At 48.6% G+C, this 21901-nt stretch overlaps 1 protein-coding gene across 1 annotated transcript; it reads left to right on the forward strand.

Moving 5' to 3' along the window:
• Nucleotides 1–2826: 2826 nt before the first annotated feature.
• Nucleotides 2827–10469, forward strand: SPACA3 (sperm acrosome associated 3). The gene is made up of 5 exons (XM_077749781.1): nucleotides 2827–2933; nucleotides 6291–6565; nucleotides 7413–7571; nucleotides 7976–8054; nucleotides 10294–10469. Exons 2-5 carry the CDS (start codon nucleotides 6379–6381, stop codon nucleotides 10358–10360), a joined length of 492 nt encoding a protein of 163 aa, XP_077605907.1. The 5' UTR covers nucleotides 2827–2933; nucleotides 6291–6378; the 3' UTR covers nucleotides 10361–10469.
• Nucleotides 10470–21901: the final 11432 nt, after the last annotated feature.

Below are 21901 nucleotides of genomic sequence, written 5' to 3' on the forward strand. Positions count from 1 at the left end.
CTTAAACCCGCAGAGAGTCAGTGGAGGATCTCTGCTAGGATGAGGTCAAGAACCTGAGCTCCTCTGGGGCAACAGGAAAGACCTCTGCAGAGCTCAGTGGGGAAATAAAGACCTACTGATCCCCAACTGGGCCTTATCTGCCCTCATAACTGTTTCTTTTGAGCTGCTGTTTCTTATTCACCATTTAAAAATGAAAGTCAAGTGGGAAATAACAAAACATACAATAAAATAAAATAAGCTGAAAGATTACTCAATAAAAAGAAGCGATAAAATAGTAAAAGCAGGCCAATGCAGTAAAAACCCCAAATCTCAACCAGACAGAATCACCACCAAGGGCCAGACAATAAAAACGAGAGCTAAAATGTACTGAACTAACCGCTAGCCATCTTCATGCATTAGGAAAGGATTATTTCCATTTTACAGAGGAACATAATGAGGCATGGGGAGATTAAGTACTGTGGTTCTAGTGGGCAGGGCAGGTTAAATAGCCAGTAGGGGACAGAGCAAGACATTGAACTTGGGTGTACTTAACTCAAGTCCAGAGTTCTGAAGGCTCAAGCCTGGCTGCACACTGGAGCATCTGGGGAGTCTTTAAGAAATACGAATGCCATGGGGCACCTGGGTGGCTCAGTCGGTTATGCATCCAACTTCGGTTCAGGTCATGATCTTGAGGTTCATGAGTTTGAGACCCATGTCCGTCTGTGTGCTGACAGCTCAGAGCCTGGAGCCTGCTTCTGATTCTGTGTCTCCCTCTCTCTCTACCCCTCCCCCGCTTGCATTCTGTCTCTCTCTCTTTCAAAAATAAACATTAAAAAATTTTTAGAGAAATATTGATGCTAAAAAGATGTTTCTCCAAAGAAGACATGAAAATGGTCAACAGGTATATGTAAAAAAAAAAAAAAAAAGCTTAATGTCATTAATCATCCAAGAAATGCAAATCCAAACCACGAGGGAGATAGCATCTCATATATGTCAGGATGCCTATTCAAAAAACAGGACAACAAAGCGTTGGCGATGATATAGAGAAAATGGAACCTTCGTGCACTGCTGGTGGGAATGCAAGATGGTGCAGTCACTGTGGAAAACAATAAAAATGAAACGACCATATGATTTAGAAATCCCACTTCTGGGTATTTCTCTGAAATAATTGCAATCGGGATCTCAAAAAGATATTAGAACTCCCGTGTTCACTGCAGCATTTTTCACAATAGCTGAGATGTGGAAACAACCTAAATGTTCCTTCACAGATGAATGGTTAGAGAAGATGTGGTATATGCACATAATGGTATGCTATTCAGCCAGAGAACAAAATGAGGGTTGCTGGAGGGATGGGAGGATGGGTTAAAGTGGTGATGGGCATTAAGGAGGGCACTTATTGGGATGAGTACTGGGTGTCACAGGTAGGAGATGAATCACTGGGTTTTACTCCTGAAGCCAAGACTACACTGTACGTTAACTAACTTGAATATAAATAAAAATAAAATAAAATAAAGGAAAGGAGGAAATTCTGTCATGTGCTACAACACGAATGAACTTGAAGACATTATGTTCAGTGAAATGAATTGGTCACAGAAAAAGACTTCACAATTCTTGTTGTGTGAGCTATCTACAGTAGTTAAGTTTGTAGAAACGAAGAGTGGAATGGTGGCTGTTAGGTGCTGGGGAGGGGGAAATGGGGAGTTATTAATCAATAGGCATACAGTTTTCAGTTAAGCAAGATGAATAAGCTCTAGATCTTTTGTACAACATTGTACCTATAGTCAACAGTGCTGTAGATATACTTATGGATTTGTTGACGTTAAATCTCATGTGAAGTGTTCATACCACAATTTAAAAAAATAAAAAGAAGTCTTAAGGTGATCTCGGCCAACCCTTGACTTTAAACTGGTGGATCTGGGATGGGGTGCAGGCAGATAGGGTGAGCAGGTGTAATTCAACATGTTTCTGGCAATCCTCTGTTCTTAGTAGTAATTGCTCCTATGTATTGAGTACCCTGAGTACCAAGCACTTAATCCTTCTTCTCCTCCTCCTCCTTCTTCTTCCTTTTTAAATAGGTTTCATGCCCAGTGTGGAGCCCAACACGGAGCTTGAACTCCTGACCCTGAGATCAAGAATTGGACATTTAACTGACTGAGCCACCCAGGTGCCCCTGGATACTTCTGATGTTGTTATTCTCACTTGAGAATTGAGGAAACTAAGAGGTTAAGTCACTTTTCCTGGCTCACCCAGCTGGTAGTCGCGAGTATCTGTGCTCATTCCCAGATCCAGGTGACTCCAAAGCCCAGGCTCTAACTGCTGTGCCATCCAACCTCCAAGCAGAGGCCCCTGTGGGGTACAGACACGGGTGTTACATGTCCTTCCACTTCACTTCTTTGTCCCTCAAGCTTTAGGGTCCACAGCATCACCTTTGTCTCAGGCTTGTCCACACTGAACTGTCATCATCCAGATGCAGAAAACAGACCTCTGTGGCTCAGCACTAAGAAAGAACTTTTTGCCAGTTGGAGCAGTTTGATGCCTGGGGAGGTGGTGTGCACCTGTCATTGTCATCACTGGGCAACCACCTGAAGGGTCTGTTGGGAGCTGAGGAGTCATCCTTCAATGTGTTGTGGTGTGTGTGTGTGTGTGTGTGTGTGTGTGTGTGTGTAGGTGGCCAAGAAAGATTGGGCCTAGATACTCCTAACATGTTCCCAGTCCTGAAATTGAGGGGCTCAGAGGACCAGTTGAAACTCAATGGGTGAAGATGGTTCTAGGAGATGAGCTCACAGAACTGGGGGATTCCAGAAGGCCTGACATCAGTCTGGAGCCTGCCCTCCCCCATCATTCTCTTAAAGCTGGGTGCCTGGGGCCCTAGCACTATCATGGGGGTGTCCTGAGCTGAAGCAGGGTGTTGGGTCACTGCTGCTGCCACCATTGTCACTGCTGTGTCAGCTCTGGTAGGGACAACACCTGATCAGTGAGCCCCCTTCCCCTCTTCCTGCAGCTGTTAACCAGTCCCTGGCTGGCTTGGCCAGAGACGGACATGGAAAAAGAAAGGTGGTGGTCAGGAATGGAGGGGGGTTAGCCCTGGGCTGGGAGAGCACCCAGCTGAGAGAGAGAGAGGAGACCTTGCTGGCAGGTGCCTGGTCTCTGAATTACCAGACCTCACTCCTTACACCCCTCGACCTGCTGTGAAACACTCAAGATGAAGTTAGTTTTAAATCTCTTGGCTACAAAAAGTCAAAAACAATCTCCATGTAGCAGTCAACTTGGTTTCTTCATTTATAAAGGGGAATATTACTCCTATGCCTCTTGAGTTATTGAGAATATTAGATGAGATTAAGTTAGAAAACATCCAGGAAAGGCCCACTGCAGTGTCCACCAGGTTTGGAGAACTCAGCGAGGTTTCCCTGACCCCTGACCTCCCCACCCCCACTTTGCTGGGGAAGGTTCATGCTCTTTGGGGTCAGGACCTCAGGATGCTTCAGTCTAAGCAGCCACTTCATACCAGCAACTCTGCTTGATCCTTAGGATGTGAAGATAAACAAGACGGCCATTGTTCTTTGGAAGTTCATTGTATGGTGGGAAAGACTCATGTATATTACATGTGACAGAGGGATGACAGAGGCACAGGGTGCTTGGGGAGCATGAGGGTACTGGAGGACCCAGCTCTGGTGTGACCCTACAAGTATGAGTAAGAGTTAGGCATGGAAAGGAAGGGCAGGGCTACTGCCAGACAGTGGTATCACCATGAGTGCACAGTAAGGCATTACAGGAACTCACTGTGTGAGTGAAGAGAGGTCCTTGTGGCTGGGTCACCAGGGGCCTTGTGGACCATGCCTAGGAGCAGTGATGCAGGGTGTCAGGTGGCCAGTCTTTTTGTTTAAAAAAAAAAAAAAAACAACTCATGGTGGTAAATGTGTGTAGAACAGTGTGGAAGAAGAGTCAGGACTGGATGCAAGGAGCCCACCATCATGCCGCGGTGGTGGTCTGAACTCTTGGAGGGAGGGTACAATCAGTGGCACTCTGGGATCGACTGTCTGAGGAAGGGTGAAGGGGGTAATGATAGAGGGAGTGAAGAATGCCATCCGTATTTCTAGTTTGGGTAAATGTGTCTAAACTAAAAAAAAGTTTCGAGTTTCAAGCCAAGAATGTTTGCAACCCAGAAACGAAAGACTTAAGGAAGCAGACTTTAGTGGGGACATCGGTTCTGTTTTGGACACGCTTAGTCTGAGGTGACTGTGGGATATCTAAATGGAAATGTCCAGAAGGTAACGCACAGGAGGTCTACCATTCTGGGGAAGATGGAATATGATGTCATCAGACTGCAGGTGGCAGTTAACAGTTGGGTGGCCCACAGGGTATCCTGACGTGAAAAAGAGGAGGGTAAGAGCTGAAAATCATTCTAGCATTTAAGACCTAGGCAGAAGTGGAGTCCACAAAGGGGAATCAGAAGAATTAGTCCGAGAAGCAGGGGACTCAAGAGAGGGAACATCATGGAAGCCAAGAGAGGGAAGAGACTCAACAGTTACATTGGTCAGTAGTGTGAGGGGCTGCTGAATGCCCCTGTGGGACAAGAAGTGACAAGGCCCATTGAACTGGGCAGAACAATTTCAGACAAGTGGTGGTGGTGAGGCCAACCATCACGGGGTTGAGAGCAAATGGGGAGCTGAGAAAGTGGTAATTTTTCCCATAGAAGTTTCCATGAGAAGAGAGGGAAAGAGACCAGTCCGTGTAGATAATGATGAGACCCAAGTGCATCTATGTATCAGAAGGAGAGGCAAGTGGGAGGAGGTGCTGAGGACTCCGGTAGAAGAGAGATGATCCGTGGGGCAAGGTTGAGAGGCAGGAAAGAGTGAAATCTGGAGCTTGCAGATGTGATGGACCTTGACAAGTGCAGGGGCAATGCATGATCACGCTAGAAGGGTGGAGGTGAGCGGGATGAGGCCGCTGCTGCCCCTGAGGCAGGAGGTGAGGTCTTTTGGGAGCTTTGGGGTGGGGCAGGGCGGAGAGGCTTGTGGACAGTAATGAGCATCTTGAATACTCTTTGAAGGAAATGGGAGAGAGAAAGCTGGCCAAAGACTAACATTAGTGCTGGTTCCAGAAATAGTCCATAATAGAAATAACTAACCTATTTTTAGTGCAAAGAGCTAAGTTCTCTCCGTGCCTTTCTTTTCTCATTCATTCTTTCAACAGTCTTATGAGGCAGGTGTTATTCACTTCCTTATTGCATAGCTAAAGAAAATGAGGCTCAGAAAGTGTCTAGAGTCAGAGATGTTGAATTGAGCGGTGAGGAGGTGGGGTTCAAACTCAGGGCTCACTGCAAAGCCCCACCCTTAATCCACCTTGTTACCCTCAATGCCTTGAAGGCCCATTGGGGTTGGAAGCCAGGGGTTTTTAGGGATACCTGTTCATGAGGCTGTGTGGCCTTTTGTCTTTTTGACTCTGTGAAGGTGGACAGCAGGTGTGGTGGGATAGAGATCATGGGAGAGGGGGAAGATGTGTCAGGGGTCAGGGTCAGGGAGACACTGGAATGGAGGGGAGGTGGCAAGATGCAGGGATGGCAAGGCCATGGGAGTGGGTGGCTAAGACAGAGTGGAGGCAAAGGTCATAATCAGGGACGAATGTCCTTCATCATATCGAGGGCTGGCCAACAGAGCCAGTGCTGAGAGGCAAGCCAAAGGAGCTGAGGTGAGAGCTTCAAAGGAGAGAGGCTTTTGCAAGGTGATAGTTTAGAAAGTGTGGGCATGAGGGAGAATTTCAGTACCACCTTGGGGCCATGTGTGGATGAAAGGGCAGCCCCACTTGGGATGGCTGAGGGGTGGCAGTTTTGTATGGGGGGACTTTATCTCAGCCCTGGCTCAGCGCTAGGAGAGAGCTCCCCTGACGGCCAGGTGTTAGGGACTGACTTACACAATGATGACATTGCTGAGCCCTTGCCCTCTGGAAACACACGCTCATGGCCATAACTCACTCTGGAGCTCTGGAGTCATGTAAACTGTGATCTCATTCCAAATTTTGCCCCTTCCTAGCTGTGAAACAGAGGGCCTCAGGATTCAATCATGCCTGGCATGTAGTATGGAGCTCCAAACAGGTCCCTGTTCTTCCCCATTTCCCCTCCCCTCTCAGCTGCTGGGGGAAAGGTAGAACAGGATTGAGAGGAGCTGACCTCAGGGATCCCTCTCCTGGATCTGGAATCTCAGGGGCGTGGCTGATGCTTCACCAGGACCGCAAGGGAGATGATTTGCAATGTTGGAACCTTTGCCCCCTTTTCCCAGGTATGCTCAGGACCTGGTTTTCTTTTTCTTCCAAAGGGTAACCTCCTGTGACTGGACATCCAGGGCTGTTGAGCCGTCTGCCATCTCAAAACCCAGCTGTGAGCCAGTGTGGCGGGGGCTGTGCATGGAAGCCAGGAGCTGGGCTCCCAGAAGGCAACGGTGCCCGCCGGGGATCATGCTGCTGGCCTTTGCCTCTGTGCTCAGCTGCCTGCTCATCTCCAGCCAGGCCAGGGTCTACAGTCGCTGTGAGCTGGCCAGAGCACTCCAGGATTTTGGCATGGAGGGATACCGGGGATACAGCATGGCTGACTGTGAGAACCCCTCTCCCTTCCAGGCTCCCCCCAGGTGCCTCCCCTTCCTCCTCCCCTTCCTCCCTACTCTCACTCAGGGAGTATGGCCTTGGCAGCTTTCTGAGTTTCAGCTCTCCTTTGGGCATCAAAGGTTCTATGACCTAAGATTCTATGATGGGTAGGTGACACTCGGCACAAGTTACATACATGATAGGCCACAAGCAGCCCAATCAGCATGCTTCTTCATCCTCTGTCCCTGCTGCTAAGGTCACCTGTCAAAGGAATAGAATAGCTTAGCACCATAATCATAATGGCAGCCAAGGGGATAGGATGTTCCCATTGACTTTTAGGGTAGACTGTGCAAACCAGTAACACCAAACTTTCCAACTGCTGGTAGTTTTCGGGAAGCTGTGAGGTCCAGCCACATCTGGACTCATTTTTTTTTTTTTTCTAGTGCCTGGCTCCTTGCTAGCTCTCAGCTGTGTCTTCCTCATCTTGCCTCTAAAGACCTAACTCTTTCTTGTTCCTTCATCCCATAGTGATTTCTCGGGCCCCACTGTGTGCTGAGTGGTGAGATAGTAGGGAGGCTGCTCTAGGAGTCAGGAGGCCTGAGGGAACAGTCTCAACTCTTGCTTTTTGGTAGTTATGGTGACCTTGAGTGAGTCACTTGCCTCCCTACCCTGCCCCCAGCCCCGAGCCTTGGTGGAGTCATTTGCACAGTAGGTGGGAGTCCAGATGCCCTGATAACCTTGAAGCAGTAGCAGAGGAGGCTCGGAGGAGCTGGCATGTGGCACCAGCACCGTGAGTGTCCTGGTCTGCACTGGTTTCAGTCATCTGGCCCTCAGGATCATGTCTCCACCCTATGCAGGGGTCTGTCTTGCTTACTTCACAAGTGGCTTCAACACAGCTGCTGTGGACCATGAAGCTGATGGGAGCACCAACAATGGCATCTTCCAGATCAACAGCCGGAAGTGGTGCAAAATTCTCAGCCCAGATGTTCCCAACCGGTGCCAGATGTACTGTTCTGGTAGGGCTGGGCCTCAGCCTGGGGCTGCCTGGGGCCAGGCCTTTGTACCTGCCTTGGCTTCCTTCCCAGTGTGGTTTGCTCCCCTTGCCTTTATCTTTGAGTGGGCATCTCCCCATGACCCTCTGGGCCTCCCAAGGAGAGTGGGATGGGGCAAGTGGTGAGTGTGGGCATGGGTCCTCCATGAATCTGCTTTGGGGTCCCGGATGGGAGACTGTCCTGAGAGACATAGGAATGTGGGGAGGGGGGTGATAGAGTGATGTCTGTGCTTCCAGAGGGACTGAGAGACAGGATTGCATTTGGGATGGTGTGTGCATGTGTGTGTGTAAGAGAGAGAAAAACAGACTGTGGAAGTCCAGCTCTGTCCCCTGTTCCCCCATCATGTTTCTCTGCCTCCCCGCCCCCAGACTTGCTGAATCCTAACCTTAAGGATACTGTCATCTGTGCCATGAAGATAGCTCAACAGCCCCAAGGGCTGGCCAGCTGGTGAGTGACTTGGTCTGGAACCCCTCAGGGTGATGTGGCCAGGACTTGTGGACAGCAAGAGGGAAGTGATCTTTCCTGAGTGTTCACTTCGTCTGGGCCACCGTTCCCTGGCTTCACAATCTACTCTGTGCACAATTTTCGGCCATAGGGATCACTATTTACAGACAACGCAGTGAGTGTCAGGGAGGACGAGCAATTCACTGCAGTTCATGGAGCCAAGCCTGGCTCTTCCAAATTATACCTATGTTAGGAAGCCTGCCTATAGGTCTGCCAGGCCTGGGTCTAGCCAACCTTATCTGTCTACTTGTTTAACTGTGGCATCTTCATCTAAACTAACTTTGGTAGAAAAACCCAAGAGAGATCAAAGAAGCTATTCTTTGCTTGAAGCATGGGTGGGTACCCCAGAGCCTCACCCTATCTGCCTTCTCTTTTTTTGCCTCTTTCCCACAAGATGGCCTTTGAAGCAGCCATCCTCACAGGCAAGGGAGTTGGATGAGCATCTATTTCATGGGGCACTGGACTAGATCTTTGGTTTGCAGAGGGGTGTCTGAGAAAGTGGCCCTACAGCCTTCTCTGATGGGGATCTCACTGCCTAGTCTCCAACCTCCCTTTCCCCACATTTCTGGATGAGAGACCAGCAGGGGCAGAATGTGAGGAGGGTGAAATACCCTAGGTGGCTACAGCCCTGGGACTACAGACAGATGTGACTGTCACAAGGCAGGTAAAGCAATCTGGGAGGCAGTGAATGTCAGCCCAGGAGCAGAGGGAAGGGAGAGAGACTAGAGGTAGGAAGATGGTGGAGAAGCCTTTGCAGGAGTCCAGGTGAGAGATCCAGGGTCTGCACTAGGACAGTTGCAGGGGTGATGGACAGGAGGGGGGTTGGCTAGGAAGGCAGTAAAGGAGGCATGGGGACAGGTGATATGTGGCAGCGAGGGAGAGGACGAGGTAGAAATGACTGTGAATCTAGAGAAGATTCAGACCTTGGCAATGGCCACAGCTTAGGAAATGTGTTGTTCTAAGAACAGTTGACATTCTAGGACCGGAATCTGGAGTGGGGCAGGTCAGCAGGACATACTGCACAAGAAGGGTAAGTGCAGGCTCAGCAGGAGTCTAAGGGTTTGAGACCTTGGATACCCCAACCTGAGATGGAAGAAATGGGTCCTTTTGGGTTAAATGAAAAACAGCTCTCTTTTGTGCGCTGGGAATAAATTCATGTCAGGTATCACCCCTGAGATGTGGCTGAGGCTAATAACAGGCTGTGGTCCTAGAAAGTAGAAAGGGTACTGCTTATTTTTGTCACCTGCACACATCGAGAGTCTGTGCCAGGCTCTGTGCTGGGTGCTGGGCTTCAGAGAGGCTGAGATCCAAGTCTTGGCCCTCAAGGGCCTCACAGTCTAATGGAAGAGACAAACAAGCCAGCTGACCACACTTCGTTGATGGATCTGTAGAGGTCCTTTAGTGGCACAGTTGGTCATTGGGCTCTTTGACATCGACATCATGAGGTTACCAAAGTTTGGTACCCCTGACAACTTAGGACTACAGGACCCCAGGATCTGTTTATCTTCCTTCCTCAAGATGCTAATGTGATGCAGGATCAAGGTAATGGTTCTGAAAGAGCCCATAAACTATAGTTACCAACACTGAAAAGACCAGAATTGGTAGCCAAAGAGAAGTGGCTGTGACTATAGTTCTGGCATTTATTAGTTCTGGATCTTGGGCAAGTAATTTTGCATCTGAGTCTCAGTGTTTGATTTGGAATATAGGGAACATGATATCTGCCTAATCTACATTGTAGGGCTCCTGAGGATGGGGTGGACTGCAGGTAAATGAATGACGGGTGGGACAGTGCTATGTAGACTGTAAAGTTCTTTCCACTCATAAGGTGGCATCACTGTCAGCAGAAGGAACATGATGTAGGAAAAGAGCAGTGGCCTAGGTCTCTGGACCCTGGGAATCCAGACCTTTGCCACTGCCTTTTGGGTGAACTTGAACAAATTGCCCTGTGTCTCTATTGATAAAATAAGGAGCCTACATAGATGACTTTTGAGGGCCATTCTCTTCCCTTTTTACTCCTTCTTTGCTAGTTAATGGGGGTTTACTTGTTGCTTTTTCCCTTGCTAGCCCCTTTCTTTACCTCACTTCTGGTTTAGAGCCCACACCTCCTTCCTATTCTTCTCTGAGCAGGGACTGAAGGCTGCAGCTGATTTGGTCCCTTCTCTTCCCCATCCTCCATCCTCAGGGAGGCCTGGAGGCGTCACTGCCAGGGAAAGGACCTCAGTGACTGGGTGGATGGCTGTGACCTGTAGGATCCTATGTGGATGGACCAGGCCATGCAGAGCAGGCTGGGAGATGTGGTTTGGTTTCTGATGCAGGCTTGAGAAGACAAGCCAACCAATAAAGTGTGGTTTAACCTAAGTGTGGTTCTCTTCCATCACTGTGTTTCCTGGTGGCATGTCAGAGCCAGAGCAACTCAAAGTTTCTTCACCTGTCCACCTGGGCTGGAGCTTCAGGTGGGATCCAGAAAGCCTACCATGGAAGGCTTGCCTCCATTTCTGGAGACCTGGGGGATCAGTGCCTCCCTTGCCCACACCTGGTAGAGTTTAATAGCCCCTTTACCTGGATCTAGGTTTGACAGATTTAGCTAAACAAAAACCAAAACAGGATGCCTGGGTTAAATTTGAATTTTGAATACACAACAAATACATTTTACAACATGTGTGTCTCCAATATTGCATGGAACACACTTATGAAAAATGATGTGTTATGTACCTGAAACTCAAATTTAGCTAGGCATCTTATATTTTATAAGCAACCTTATCTGGGTCTGGTGTGGTGTATCCCTGGCTTATCTGGGAGAGTCCTTCGGACATTTATTTTCTGTGGCTCTGGTCACAGGGGGTGGCCACAGTGCCCTGGCCCTCCAGCTGGTGACTGCTATCACACTGGTAGAAGCCAAGGGGTGGCGGGTGGTGAGAGGAGACTACCACCATGGGCTTCAGCTAGGTTCTCACCCTGCTCTCCAGTGCCCTCTAGCATCAGGATATTCAAGTGCTGGAGCCCCAGCCTGGGTAAGGAAATTATCCCTGGTCCGGCTAACCCTTGCTGGAGGATTGGGTGGAGGGTGTGGATGGCTTTCAGGCAGCACAGGGTACTTCTCTGCTTTCCTCAAAATGTGGGAAGCTCTGAAGGTGTCTCCCATTCTCCTTGAGCTCAGTGTCTTAGGTTCTTCAGGATGGACTGTGTCTGAAGGAGGAAGGTATGCAGAGTCTCAGGATCACTGTGGATGTGGTGGCAAGAGAAGTACCCAAGGTGATGTCTGAGAGTCTGAGCCCTGAGCTGAGACTATAGATTCTTCTGGAAAGGACTCAGAGAACCCTGCAGTTCTCTGCATGGTTGGTGTGTCCTAGAGAGAAGAGATGACTGGGATGTTGGCCACCCTTCCCTGCCAACCTGCCATCTCCAAATCCACTGGCCAGCAAATAGCAGAGGGGTGGCTGCGTGCCCACAACTGGTGAGGCAGGCCAGTCTACTTCCGTCCACTGCTGGACTGGTGTTGGGTCGCTCGCATCGCCAGAGTATAGCTGGTCCTCCTCCGTCTCTCCAGAGGAGCTCTTTATTCCAAGTCAAGGTGATGGATGCTAAAGCTTGAGGGCTGCTCACACAAGTAGGCAATGGTGAAGGAGCAAGTCCTTGCTGGGAATTGGGGGTCTGGAGGATCAACCATGAACAGATCCATTCTCATTAAGTCATAGGGAGATACTGCTCTCTTTTTAATATCAAAGCAACACTGTGTGCCTACCAAGTGCCATGCATCACTGAATCTAGACCCTAGGACAATTATTATGATGGGGATCCCCTTGTTTTCCCCATTCTACAGATAAGGAAACAGGAGAGACAAATTTGTATCCAGGTCAATGTGATTCCATGTGTGCTCTTAGGTCATTGTACTTTGCAGACAGGTGGTGGTTCTGGGTCACCTGAAGTCCACTCTCTCACTGCTCACCTGGCCGGAGACCCTTGGTCCATTACCTCTGGATGATTCATACCGTCTATTTCAACTTCACTTGTTTTCAAGCATGCAAACAGTTGATTGCTCCACTGGGTCCCATTCACTCAGGAGTGGATAACTAAGCATTTGGATAGAGGCAAGAGTCATTAAAAGGACTTGGAGGCTGTGGGCTGGCATGATGGCCTTGGGGCCACTCAAAAAGGGGCTGGGCAGGGGTCAGGCCTGGATTAGGGAGCCTGGAGGCCCAGTGGTGGACCAGGAGCACGTAGAGATGGAAGAGGAGAATCTAGCAGAGAGCCCTCATCTGTGCATGAGGGTTAAATGGTCTATATTTCACCTGGAAGTCCCAATTTCTTTTTTTTTTTAATGTCTTATTTATTTCTAGCAGAGAGAGAGAGACAGCATGAGCAGGGGAGGGCCAGAGAGAGAGGGAGTCACAGACTCTGAAACAGGCTCCAGGCTCTGAGCTGGCAGTCAGCACAGAGCCCGACGCGGGGCTCGAACCCACAAACCGCAAGATCATGACCTAAGCGAAAGTCGGACGCTCAACCGACTAAGCCACCCAGGCGCCCCTGGAAGTCCCAATTTCTAAGTGATGTGCGCAAGTTGAGGAGAGTAATCAGGCTACGTCCTGGCCTCTCACTGCTTCCACATCACACTCTCACCTCACATTCCATTGTTCATTATGTCCAGTCTCCTTTACTTTTTTACTTTTTATTTTTTTTATTTTTTTAAAATAATTGTTTTTCTTAAGGGAGAGAGAGAGAGAGAATCCGAAACAGCTCCAGGCTCAGAGCTGTCAGCATAGAGCCCCATGCAAGACTTGAACCCACAAACTGTGACATCATGACCTGAATCGAAGTCGATGCTCAACTGACTGAGCCACCCAGACACCACTCTTTTACCTCTTTTATAAGATTTTTAGAAGTTTATTTATATTTGAGAAAGAAAGAGCAAGTGGGGAGAGACAGAGAGAGTGGTAGAAAGAATCCCAAGCAGGCTTCTTACTGTCAGTGCAGAATCTGAGAAGGGGCTTGAAGTCATGAACCATGAGGTATAACCTGAGCCGCAATCAAGGGTTGGACACTTAAACAACTGAGCCACCCAGGCTCCCCTCTTTTGCCTTATTAATATCTCTGAAAGCTGTCCCTTCTTTCCATCTCAGATATCACTACTTTATTTTTTATTAAAAAATTTTTTTTAACATTTATTCATTTTGGACAGACAGAGAGAGACAGAGCATGATCAGGAGAGGGGCAGAGAGAGAGGGAGACACGGAATCTGAAGCAGGCTCCAAGCTCTGAGCTGTCAGCACAGAGCCTGACGCAGGGCTCAAATTCACGGACCCTGAGATCATGACCTGAGCCAAAGTCGGACGTTTAACCGACTGAGCCACTTCAGCGCCCCAGATACCACTACTTTAAACTCAAGCTCTTGTCACTTTTTTCCTGGGACAATTGCAATGGCCTCTTGAGGATGTCCCTTGCCATCCCTCCCTTCCTGTGAGCTTTCCACCTTGTTCCTCCCTTGCATCCTGGCCACAATGGCTTTTCTCACCTTCAGGTTAAAGACCAAGTTCTTCGGCTTGGTACACAAGATCTTTCAAGAGCCAGGCTCAGCTGACACCTGTAGATCATCTCTCCATTATTCGGAAGCTTTTGCTCTAGGTGGTTTGCATCCCTGGCATCCCTGAGTGTAGCATGCTACCTCATACCTGTCACCATCTCCTGCCATTCTTCCCTGTCATTACACTCCAACTAATCAATGCTGTCCTTTGAGGCAATAGGCTTGTTTTCACAGAAAGGCTTTCACATCTGCCCTCTGTCTTCCTGGAAGGCCATTTCTTCAGATCTTTGAGTAGCTATTCCTTTCTCTTCAGCCAGCTCTGGTCTCCATCTCACTTCCCCAGATTGACGGTAGCTGAAGGAAACTCCTCTCCCCTCCTGTCACTATCTTACCTCCACAGTGTGTATTACTGTCTGAGATGATTTCATGCATGTGTATATTTATGTACATCCCCTTTTTCAATCTCCTTATACAAGATTGTAAGTACCACGAAGGCAGGAGATGGGTCTGTTCCTTCTATTTCCAGTACTTGGGATAGTGGCTGGCACATAATGGGTTCTCTGTGAATGAATGAACCTGTTGAATGCATGACTGATGCGTGAAAGGATGAAAGAATAAATTGTAGGAAGTCAGCTAATGTTTGCAGAATCAGTGAATGAATGAGCCCTGATACCTTCTTTCAAAAGAGCAGCAATTCATGCAATGGTATTAAGTACCAGCTATGTGTCAGGCCCAAGGCATCCCTCAAGATGGACGTACTGTCCCTCCTGAGCCCCCTTGGGGAGACTTTCTACCTCTCAGGGGGCTCAACCTGGCTGATTTTCATTCAAATGCCACCCACTTCCCCCTGAATTATGTCTTGTAGAGGGAGTTCAGTGTGATTTGGGAAGAGCTGGCACAACGTTTTTGTTTTTGTTTTCTCCTTCTTATCCTTCCCGCCTGAAGCTTGGGAAAGTCACTCCACCTCTCCGAGCCTCAGTGTTCCTCAGGGACAAGAGGAGCCAATGAAGGCCACCTAGAAATACTGTGTTGATCGCATAATACAGAGCAGTGAGGCACCTAGTACTGGGCCTGGCACAGTGTGGGGGCCTAAGAAAGGCTAGCCCCTTGTCTGGTTGCCCTGAGCTCTGGGGGTCCACCCGGGGAGGGATGGTGAACACATGTCCTGCCTGTCCTGGGGCCTGGGGCATACTTAGGGAGCCTGGGTCACGTCCTGAACAGTTTGCTAAGAAAAAGGAAGAGGAGAGGGGAGACTGTGAGAAGAGGAAGCAGAAGGAGAAGGGGGATGGTTTGGACAAAGTGGCAGAGATTTCTACAGAAGGCAGGGAGAATGATGTATGTTATTGTCCCTTAAAATTTTTTTTAATGTTTATTCATTTTTGAGAGATGGAGAGAGACAGAGTGTGAGAGGGGCAGGGTCAGAGAGAGAGGGAGACACAGAAACTGAAGCAGGCTCCAGGCTTTGAGCCGTCAGCACTGACCCCAGTGCGAGGCTTGAACTCATGGACCGCGAGCTGAAGTTGGACGCTTAACTGACTGAGCCACCCAGGTGTCCCTATTGTCCCTTTTCCTAGTCCAAGTCAGCTCATTCTTGACTAGTTTGGCTCCGGGAGACTAATGGGAAAAGGGCTTTTCTAGATCTTTTGTGCTCAATAGGATGAATGCTCCAGGAGATAATTGGCTTCCTAAGGTGCTGTCCCTTCTCTACCTGGAGGTACAGCTGAGGCAGGCAGAGACTCCTGGCTGCTGAGGAGGATTCTGCGGAGCTCTCTTCCTGGGCTCAGTCCCTGTGCTCTGCCTGGGAGACTCTGTCTCAGCTGGTACACCTGTTTTCTTTCCACTGAAGGCACTGGCCTGAAGCTTCTAGAGTGGCCTGGTTGGATCCAGCCCTTACTGGACACCTTCTATGGGGTGGCATGTGTGTGACCACTTCCTGCCTGTGGCCAGCATTACAAACTAAGCACAAGCCTCTCTTCTACAACATGCCAGGAATGCTTCCTGACGCTTCAGTAGAAGCCACTGTCCATGAGTTGGCAGGTAGGATGGGGCTTCATCACGTGTCAGGCACTGCACTGGCTCTTTCCATAGTTCATTTCACTACCCTTATGGCATGCTTAGGAGGTAGAGATGGTCACCTGCATTTTTAGGGGGAAACTAAGTTCCGGAGAAGTTCTAGAGCTTGGCCATGTAACGCAGTTGGCAGAGCTGGGATTCAGATGGAGCTGTTGGACCCCAAAGGCTGCTCTTTGTCCTCAGCATGTCAGGTCCCCACAGCTGAACTAGTCAGTGGACTCTATCGGGCTGGACCCTTGGGGGTTGGGAAGGCACAGTGGAGGGAGGGCAGTGGAGAGACAGCCCATTGCCATTCATCAGGGATCTGTCCTTCTTAGACCCTCTGAGTCCTTCTCCACCTCTAAGCCTTTGCTCAAGTATTTGCCTGGCAGACAATTTCCAGCCCTCTCTTAAGTCTCTGGCCAAAACTCACTCCACCTCAGCCCTGCAGACACACGGGGTACACTGTGCCTTGTGCTCTTTCGCTGTAGCTCTCTCACTGCTCAGGGTCTTGCATGCACATCTGTTGCCCACCTCTACCCAACTAGACCCTGAGACCCTGAGCCCTTGAGACTGTGCCTTCTTGGCATATGAACCTACAGTGTGTGGTTTGTAGTGGGCAGATAGAAAGTGTCCATGGGGTGAGGGATTCTGGACAGAGACCTTGCTTGGTGTTGGGGTATCTTCTTCCAGCTGTTCCTTGACCTCCTCCCTCTAATGTTGCTTGAGTTGGGTATGCTTTGGTGCCCACTAATCGCTTCGTCTTGGGCCTTTTTTTTTTTTTTTTGGTGTAAAAAGGTGATTTTATTAAAGCATGGGGACATGACCCATGGACAGAGAGAGCTGCCTGTCTTGGGCCTATTTTAACTTGGATATAATTCCTTTTGAAAGGACACCACAAAGTCTGAATTCTACTAAAGACAAATGGCCCATGATGGTAATACGTCAGCCAAATGGGCCACTTCCTTCAGAGGCATGGTGTGGAGAGCAGGCTCAAGGAGACCAGACATCCAAATTCCCCATCCCAATGCATCACTCACAGGAATTATCAGGGGCTGTTTATTTATTATTTTTGTCATTATTGGTTTTTTTAAGTTAAAGAGATTTTTTAAAATGTTTTTATTTTGAGGGGGAGGGTCAGAGAGATGGGGAGATATAGAACCTGAAGCAGGCTCCAGGCTCTGAGCTGTCAGCACAGAGCGTGATGCGGGGGCTTGAATTCATGAGCTGTGAGATCATGACCCGAGCCGAGGTTGGACGTTCAACCAACTGAGCCACTCAGGCGCCCCCTTTAAAGTTTTTTCTTAATGTTTTTTCTGTTTTTTGTTTTTTGTTTTTTTGTTTTTTTTTAGAGAGAGACAGACAGACAGAATCTCAAGCAGGCTCTAGGCTCTGAGCTGTCAGCACAGAGCCCGACGCAGGGCTCAAACTCACGAACCGTGAGATCATGACCTGAGCTGAACCAACGCTATTAACTGATCGAGCCACCCAGTCACCCCCATTGTTGTTTCATTTTTTAAATAAAAAGCACCACTACCTTCCTGCTCAGGAATGAATGAGATGTCAACAGTGGTGTACAGCCCCTGGAGAACACAAGGCATGCCTTTCCTGCATGTATATAGTGGGGCCAGTGGTCATGTTCCTTAAGAACTAGGCCACGGGAATGTTTGTAAAGCAAGCTGCAGCTGCTTTCTATGTATGCAGGTCTCCTCAGCCCTCAAAATCATCGCATGCATAAAATAATTTTATGAAATCACATCTCAAGGTTCTCTGTTCATATTCATTTTCTGCTCGCTCATTCATTTTGCCATCTGTGGGAACTCATTAGCACACAAGCTGCAGCAGGTGCCAACGGTTTAAAGAAATTATGGGGGAAAACTTGAAATTGATCAAATCCTATCTATCTGTTCTTTTTCCCTCCTGTAAATTGAAAAATGACAGCCATTATGCCATTTTAGGAGAAAAAGTGTTGGTTGCTCCTTGTGGTGCTGTGGCCCTTTTGAGGAGGAAAGGTTGGCACTTTCTGGACCAGGGAATCTTTGCATAGCCTCAGGGCCTCCCTAGGGGATTGCAGGTGGGCTCTGGGGGTCCATAACCCTCCTATAATAAAACTGTATGCAAAATTGCATGTATATCTCCGTGACAATGTGCATTTTTTCCCCCGGGGAGAAAGCTCATAGCTTTCACCTTATTTTGAATCCAAACAAGATTAGGAATCAATGTTTTACAGGAAGAAAAGACAAAGTATTTTCCTTAGCTCATTGAATCCTCGTAATTACCTGGAAAATCAGGCATCATTAAATACTTGTTTAAATGCCTGACCCCCATTCTCAGCCTACGCTCATAGGCTGTTAGAGTTGGGGCATGCCAAAGGATTATTTGTTTGTTTCTCACCCCCTCTTCTTATTTAGAGGGAGAAACTGAGGTCCAGAGAAGTGAAGTAGGTTGTCCAAAGTCATATGGTCAGTTTATTGCAGAAATGGATTGGAAAGTCAATTCTTCAACTCCCTGTCCAAAGCTTGTGCCACTGTTGCTGTACTCTTGCAAAGTCAGTGAGCAGAGTTCCGCAAATGTTAAAGTGAAGTAGTAAGAGACTGTCCTCCTCCCACCTGCCCTCAGGCTGGATTGGTTCCCACTGACCTGTTTCTTGATCCCCAGGGACTTTCTGGCCCCAAACGCACCCAACCTATTAGCCCTAGGAATATACAGATGCATGAACAAGATGATTCCAAGTGCCAGGATCTCAGATGAATGGAATAAACCAAACCTTGGCTGGGAAATATCGTCATAGACACTGGGAGGGCAGGGGAAAGAGCTGAAGGGCTTTGGCGACAACACACCCCTCATTCTTTGCACCTGCCTGTCTCTCAGTGGTCATTTTGGACAGTTTCCCCTTTCCTTTCTTTGCTTGGATTCCCTGGACCTATGTTAGTGGTGTCCTTGCTCTAGTGCCCCCAACCCTCATGCTTGGCATGTGCTGTTCTCTCTTCCTTCCATTGCAGAACTTGTAGTCATCTGTTTACTTGTCAGGATTCCCTGCTCAGATGGTAAATTCCTTGGAGGCAAGTGCCTGGCACATACCGGACAGCCAATCAATGGGAGTTGAAATAAATAGTGATCCTGTGTTATTCCTGTGTTTCCCTTTCCTAGATATGCCAGGAAGCTTGTTCTAGGCAGCGTGCACTGCCCTGGCTGTGAGTGGATCAGGGCAGGCAGCATCCATGGCCTCTCAGAGCCCCCTTTTTTATTCTGTGATGGGGAGATCATGCACTGATGTTTTCTGTAGGCCCTCACCGCTGCTTCTAGTCGAATTCCCAAAATCAAACGAAAACTTTTGAGTTTGTGGAGGAAGAGGTTCCAGGTTTCTCCTTGGGTCTCTATGGTTAGGCAGGCTCAACTGAGCAAACACAGGTACCCACCAAGATCACACCTCTGGGTGGTGTCTGCCTCTCCCTTCCACCTTCCCAGATCACCAAGAACCTTTCTCCAGAGACCCTCTGTGGTCCTTTCTTATCAGGCATGGTCATGAAGACTCTTACAAAAATAGCTGCAAGCTGGAAAGTGGAAAATAAAATAACTCGGTTCCTCTCTGCCAAATACAACAAAGCAACAGTGTGTAAGCAGCCAGCTCAGTCCCTGGCATGGCTACTCACAGAATTACTTATTCCCTTTCCTCTCCATAACTGCAGCCAGCTCCACTGATTCTATTTCTGAAGTTATGTGCCATTATTATTGATTGATTGATTGATTGATCAGTTGATCTGGCCCTGATAATTCTACCTTGTGGTTTGGGCTGATGACTGTTCCAAACACCTGGCTTTCCTGTCATCCTTTGGGTCACTGTCGAAAATGTGCCACATCCCTGAATCTCTTCCGTCTACCAATGTCACCGGGTCTTCACTAAGGAAATGATTACACACATGACTACTTGTTTGAAATGATAAGAAAAAGACACCTTACCCTTCCCAAGAATTCAGGCCTACCACTGTGTCTTTGGTTAACAACTGGTTAATAACAATCAGCAGATGGCTATTAATTAACTCTTTTGAATTTCCTATCTCTTTCCCTTTAAACTGGGTAAGTATGTAGGCCTGCTCCACGATGAACAAAACCAGAATCCCCAAATCGGAAGGGGTGTGTATGTAGGTGAGCCTTGAAGCAATCCAAATCCATTAGAATATTCTGTGCTCCATCACAAATTGATCTGAAGGTTTTTTTTGTTTTTTTTTTTTAAGGAAGCCGGAAATCCAATGAAGCAGTTCAGATTGCAACTTAAGCTATAGATTTTTAAAACATTTATGAAACCGTTAAACTGGAACAAGGCAGAAACCTCCAATGGATTCCCAACTCACTGATTAGAAATTTCATTTGTTCCTGTCCCTGATGGGAGCAGTTTGAGGGGTCTAGGCACCAAAAAGACATTTTCCATCCTGATGTAGTGAGGTGTGTGTTTGTCGAAGGAGAGGGACTTCCACACTCCCTGGGAACGTCTGGAAGAATGATTACTTTCAGTGCTTCTTGTTTTGCATCACCTTGGTGGGTCTAGAATGGAATTATGAGCCTGGGAGCTTGGGAGTATAGCTTTGGCATGGCCACCGATTCCCTATGTGACACTAGGCAAGTTGCTTCCCCCATCCTGGGTCTGCTCATTTGGAAAATGAGAGCCATAGTCTATATGGTCCAAAGGGCCTTTGGTAGGTAGAATAATGGCCCTCAAAGATGGCCAAGTCCTAATCCCTGAAACTTGTGAATATATTACTCTACGTGGCAAAAGAGTCTTTGAAGTGAGTGATTAAGTTAATGACCTTGAGATGCGGACATTATTATGGGTTATCAGGAAGGCCTGTTCTAATCACAAGAGTCCCTAAAAGGTGGAAGAGAGAGTCAGGAGAGTGACTGGGATAGAGGGAGATGTGACCCAGGAGGTCACAGTTGTGTGATGTAAGGACTCCATCCATCATTGCTGGATTGGCTGTTGGAGGAGGAGGCCACCAGCCATGGAATGTGGGCGGGCCTCTAGGAGCTGGAAAAGGTGAGGACATGGTTTCTTCTCCAGAGCCTTCCGAAGGAACACAGCCTTGCTGACACTTAGATTTTAGCTCAGGGGAAACTGTGTCATTCTGACCTCCAGAACCCAAAGACAATAAATTAGTGCTTTAAGCCACTGCGTCTGTGGTAATTTGTTACAGCAGCGACAGAAAACTAAAGCAGGGTGCCTTCCAGCAACCTTGCATTCAGTCCCTAAGGATTAAAGCCCAGCTTTGCCAACAACCTTGGGCATCCTCCCGCTGAAAGTGTGCTTGGGAGGGGGCATCTTAGGGATGCTGCGTCCCATCTGCCTCCTGGCCACCGCATGTGTGTGAGTGTGGCTGGTTTGAAGTGCCCTCCCACGCAGTGGGAGTAGAGTTTCCTGGCCTCAAGTCTGAAGGGGCCTCTGGAGATCCTCTGCGAAGACACAGGTACAGTATTATTTTCATCCTCAAATTGAGGGAACTGAGTTCAGAGAGGAGCAGGTGTCCATTATCACACAGCTGCAGGAGGGCACTCCTAGCTCCTGCTACCAGGCTTTTCTCAGTTGGCCACTGGGGAAATACCTCCTCCTTGTGCTAGTGGATTGGCCAGGGAGGGTAGGAAGAGGGGGTTGAGAGTGAGAGACTAGAAGGCAGAACAAGGGCCAGAGCCCTGAAGTCCTGGGCCAGCCAGTGTTTTCTGTGCATCTGAGCATAGGGAGGAAGGCACAAACCGAACGAGGCTCTAGGGGAGACCTTGAGTTGATAGTGATGGGGGAAGTAGGGAAAGGGAAGGTTAGGCTACAGGCACTGTCACCTTTGAGTTAGCATGATGCCATGAAGACAAAGATTCTGCCTGGACACGAGGTTCTTTCTTGCCCCAGTGGGAGCATGAAAGGGCATGCCCTCTCCCCACTAGGCACCTCCACCCTCCTATCCCGCTTGGACATCCTCTCAGCAGTAGTGGGGAGGAAGGCAGAAAGCCAGTGTGGCCTATGCAGGGACAGGCATGGGACAAGCCAATGGGAGTGAAGAGGTGGGGTGCAGAGAGTCTGGAAAGGCTGGTGTGGGGGGGGGCCAGCTTGATTTCACAGACAGGGGAGAGGAGTCAGGACAGAAATGCAGAGGGATGGGAAGACCTCCTTCATGGTTCTTAGGTCTGGGCCACATGCCTATGGTTCAGGGCAGTGTCGTTCAGACGGGAGGCTGTG

This window comes from Crocuta crocuta, unplaced genomic scaffold, assembly GCF_008692635.1.
Source record: "Crocuta crocuta isolate KB4526 unplaced genomic scaffold, BGI_CrCroc_1.0 scaffold149, whole genome shotgun sequence".
Lineage (NCBI taxonomy): Eukaryota > Metazoa > Chordata > Mammalia > Carnivora > Hyaenidae > Crocuta > Crocuta crocuta.

Excerpts from the sequence above, each read along its gene's own strand:
- SPACA3 (XM_077749781.1), top strand. The coding sequence starts at position 6,379 with ATGGAAGCCAGGAGCTGGGCTCCCAGAAGGCAACGGTGCCCGCCGGGG. Across the intron at positions 7,572-7,975 it reads GTGCCAGATGTACTGTTCTG|ACTTGCTGAATCCTAACCTT; the intron begins GTAGGGCTGGGC and ends CCCCGCCCCCAG. Across the intron at positions 8,055-10,293 it reads CCCCAAGGGCTGGCCAGCTG|GGAGGCCTGGAGGCGTCACT; the intron begins GTGAGTGACTTG and ends CTCCATCCTCAG.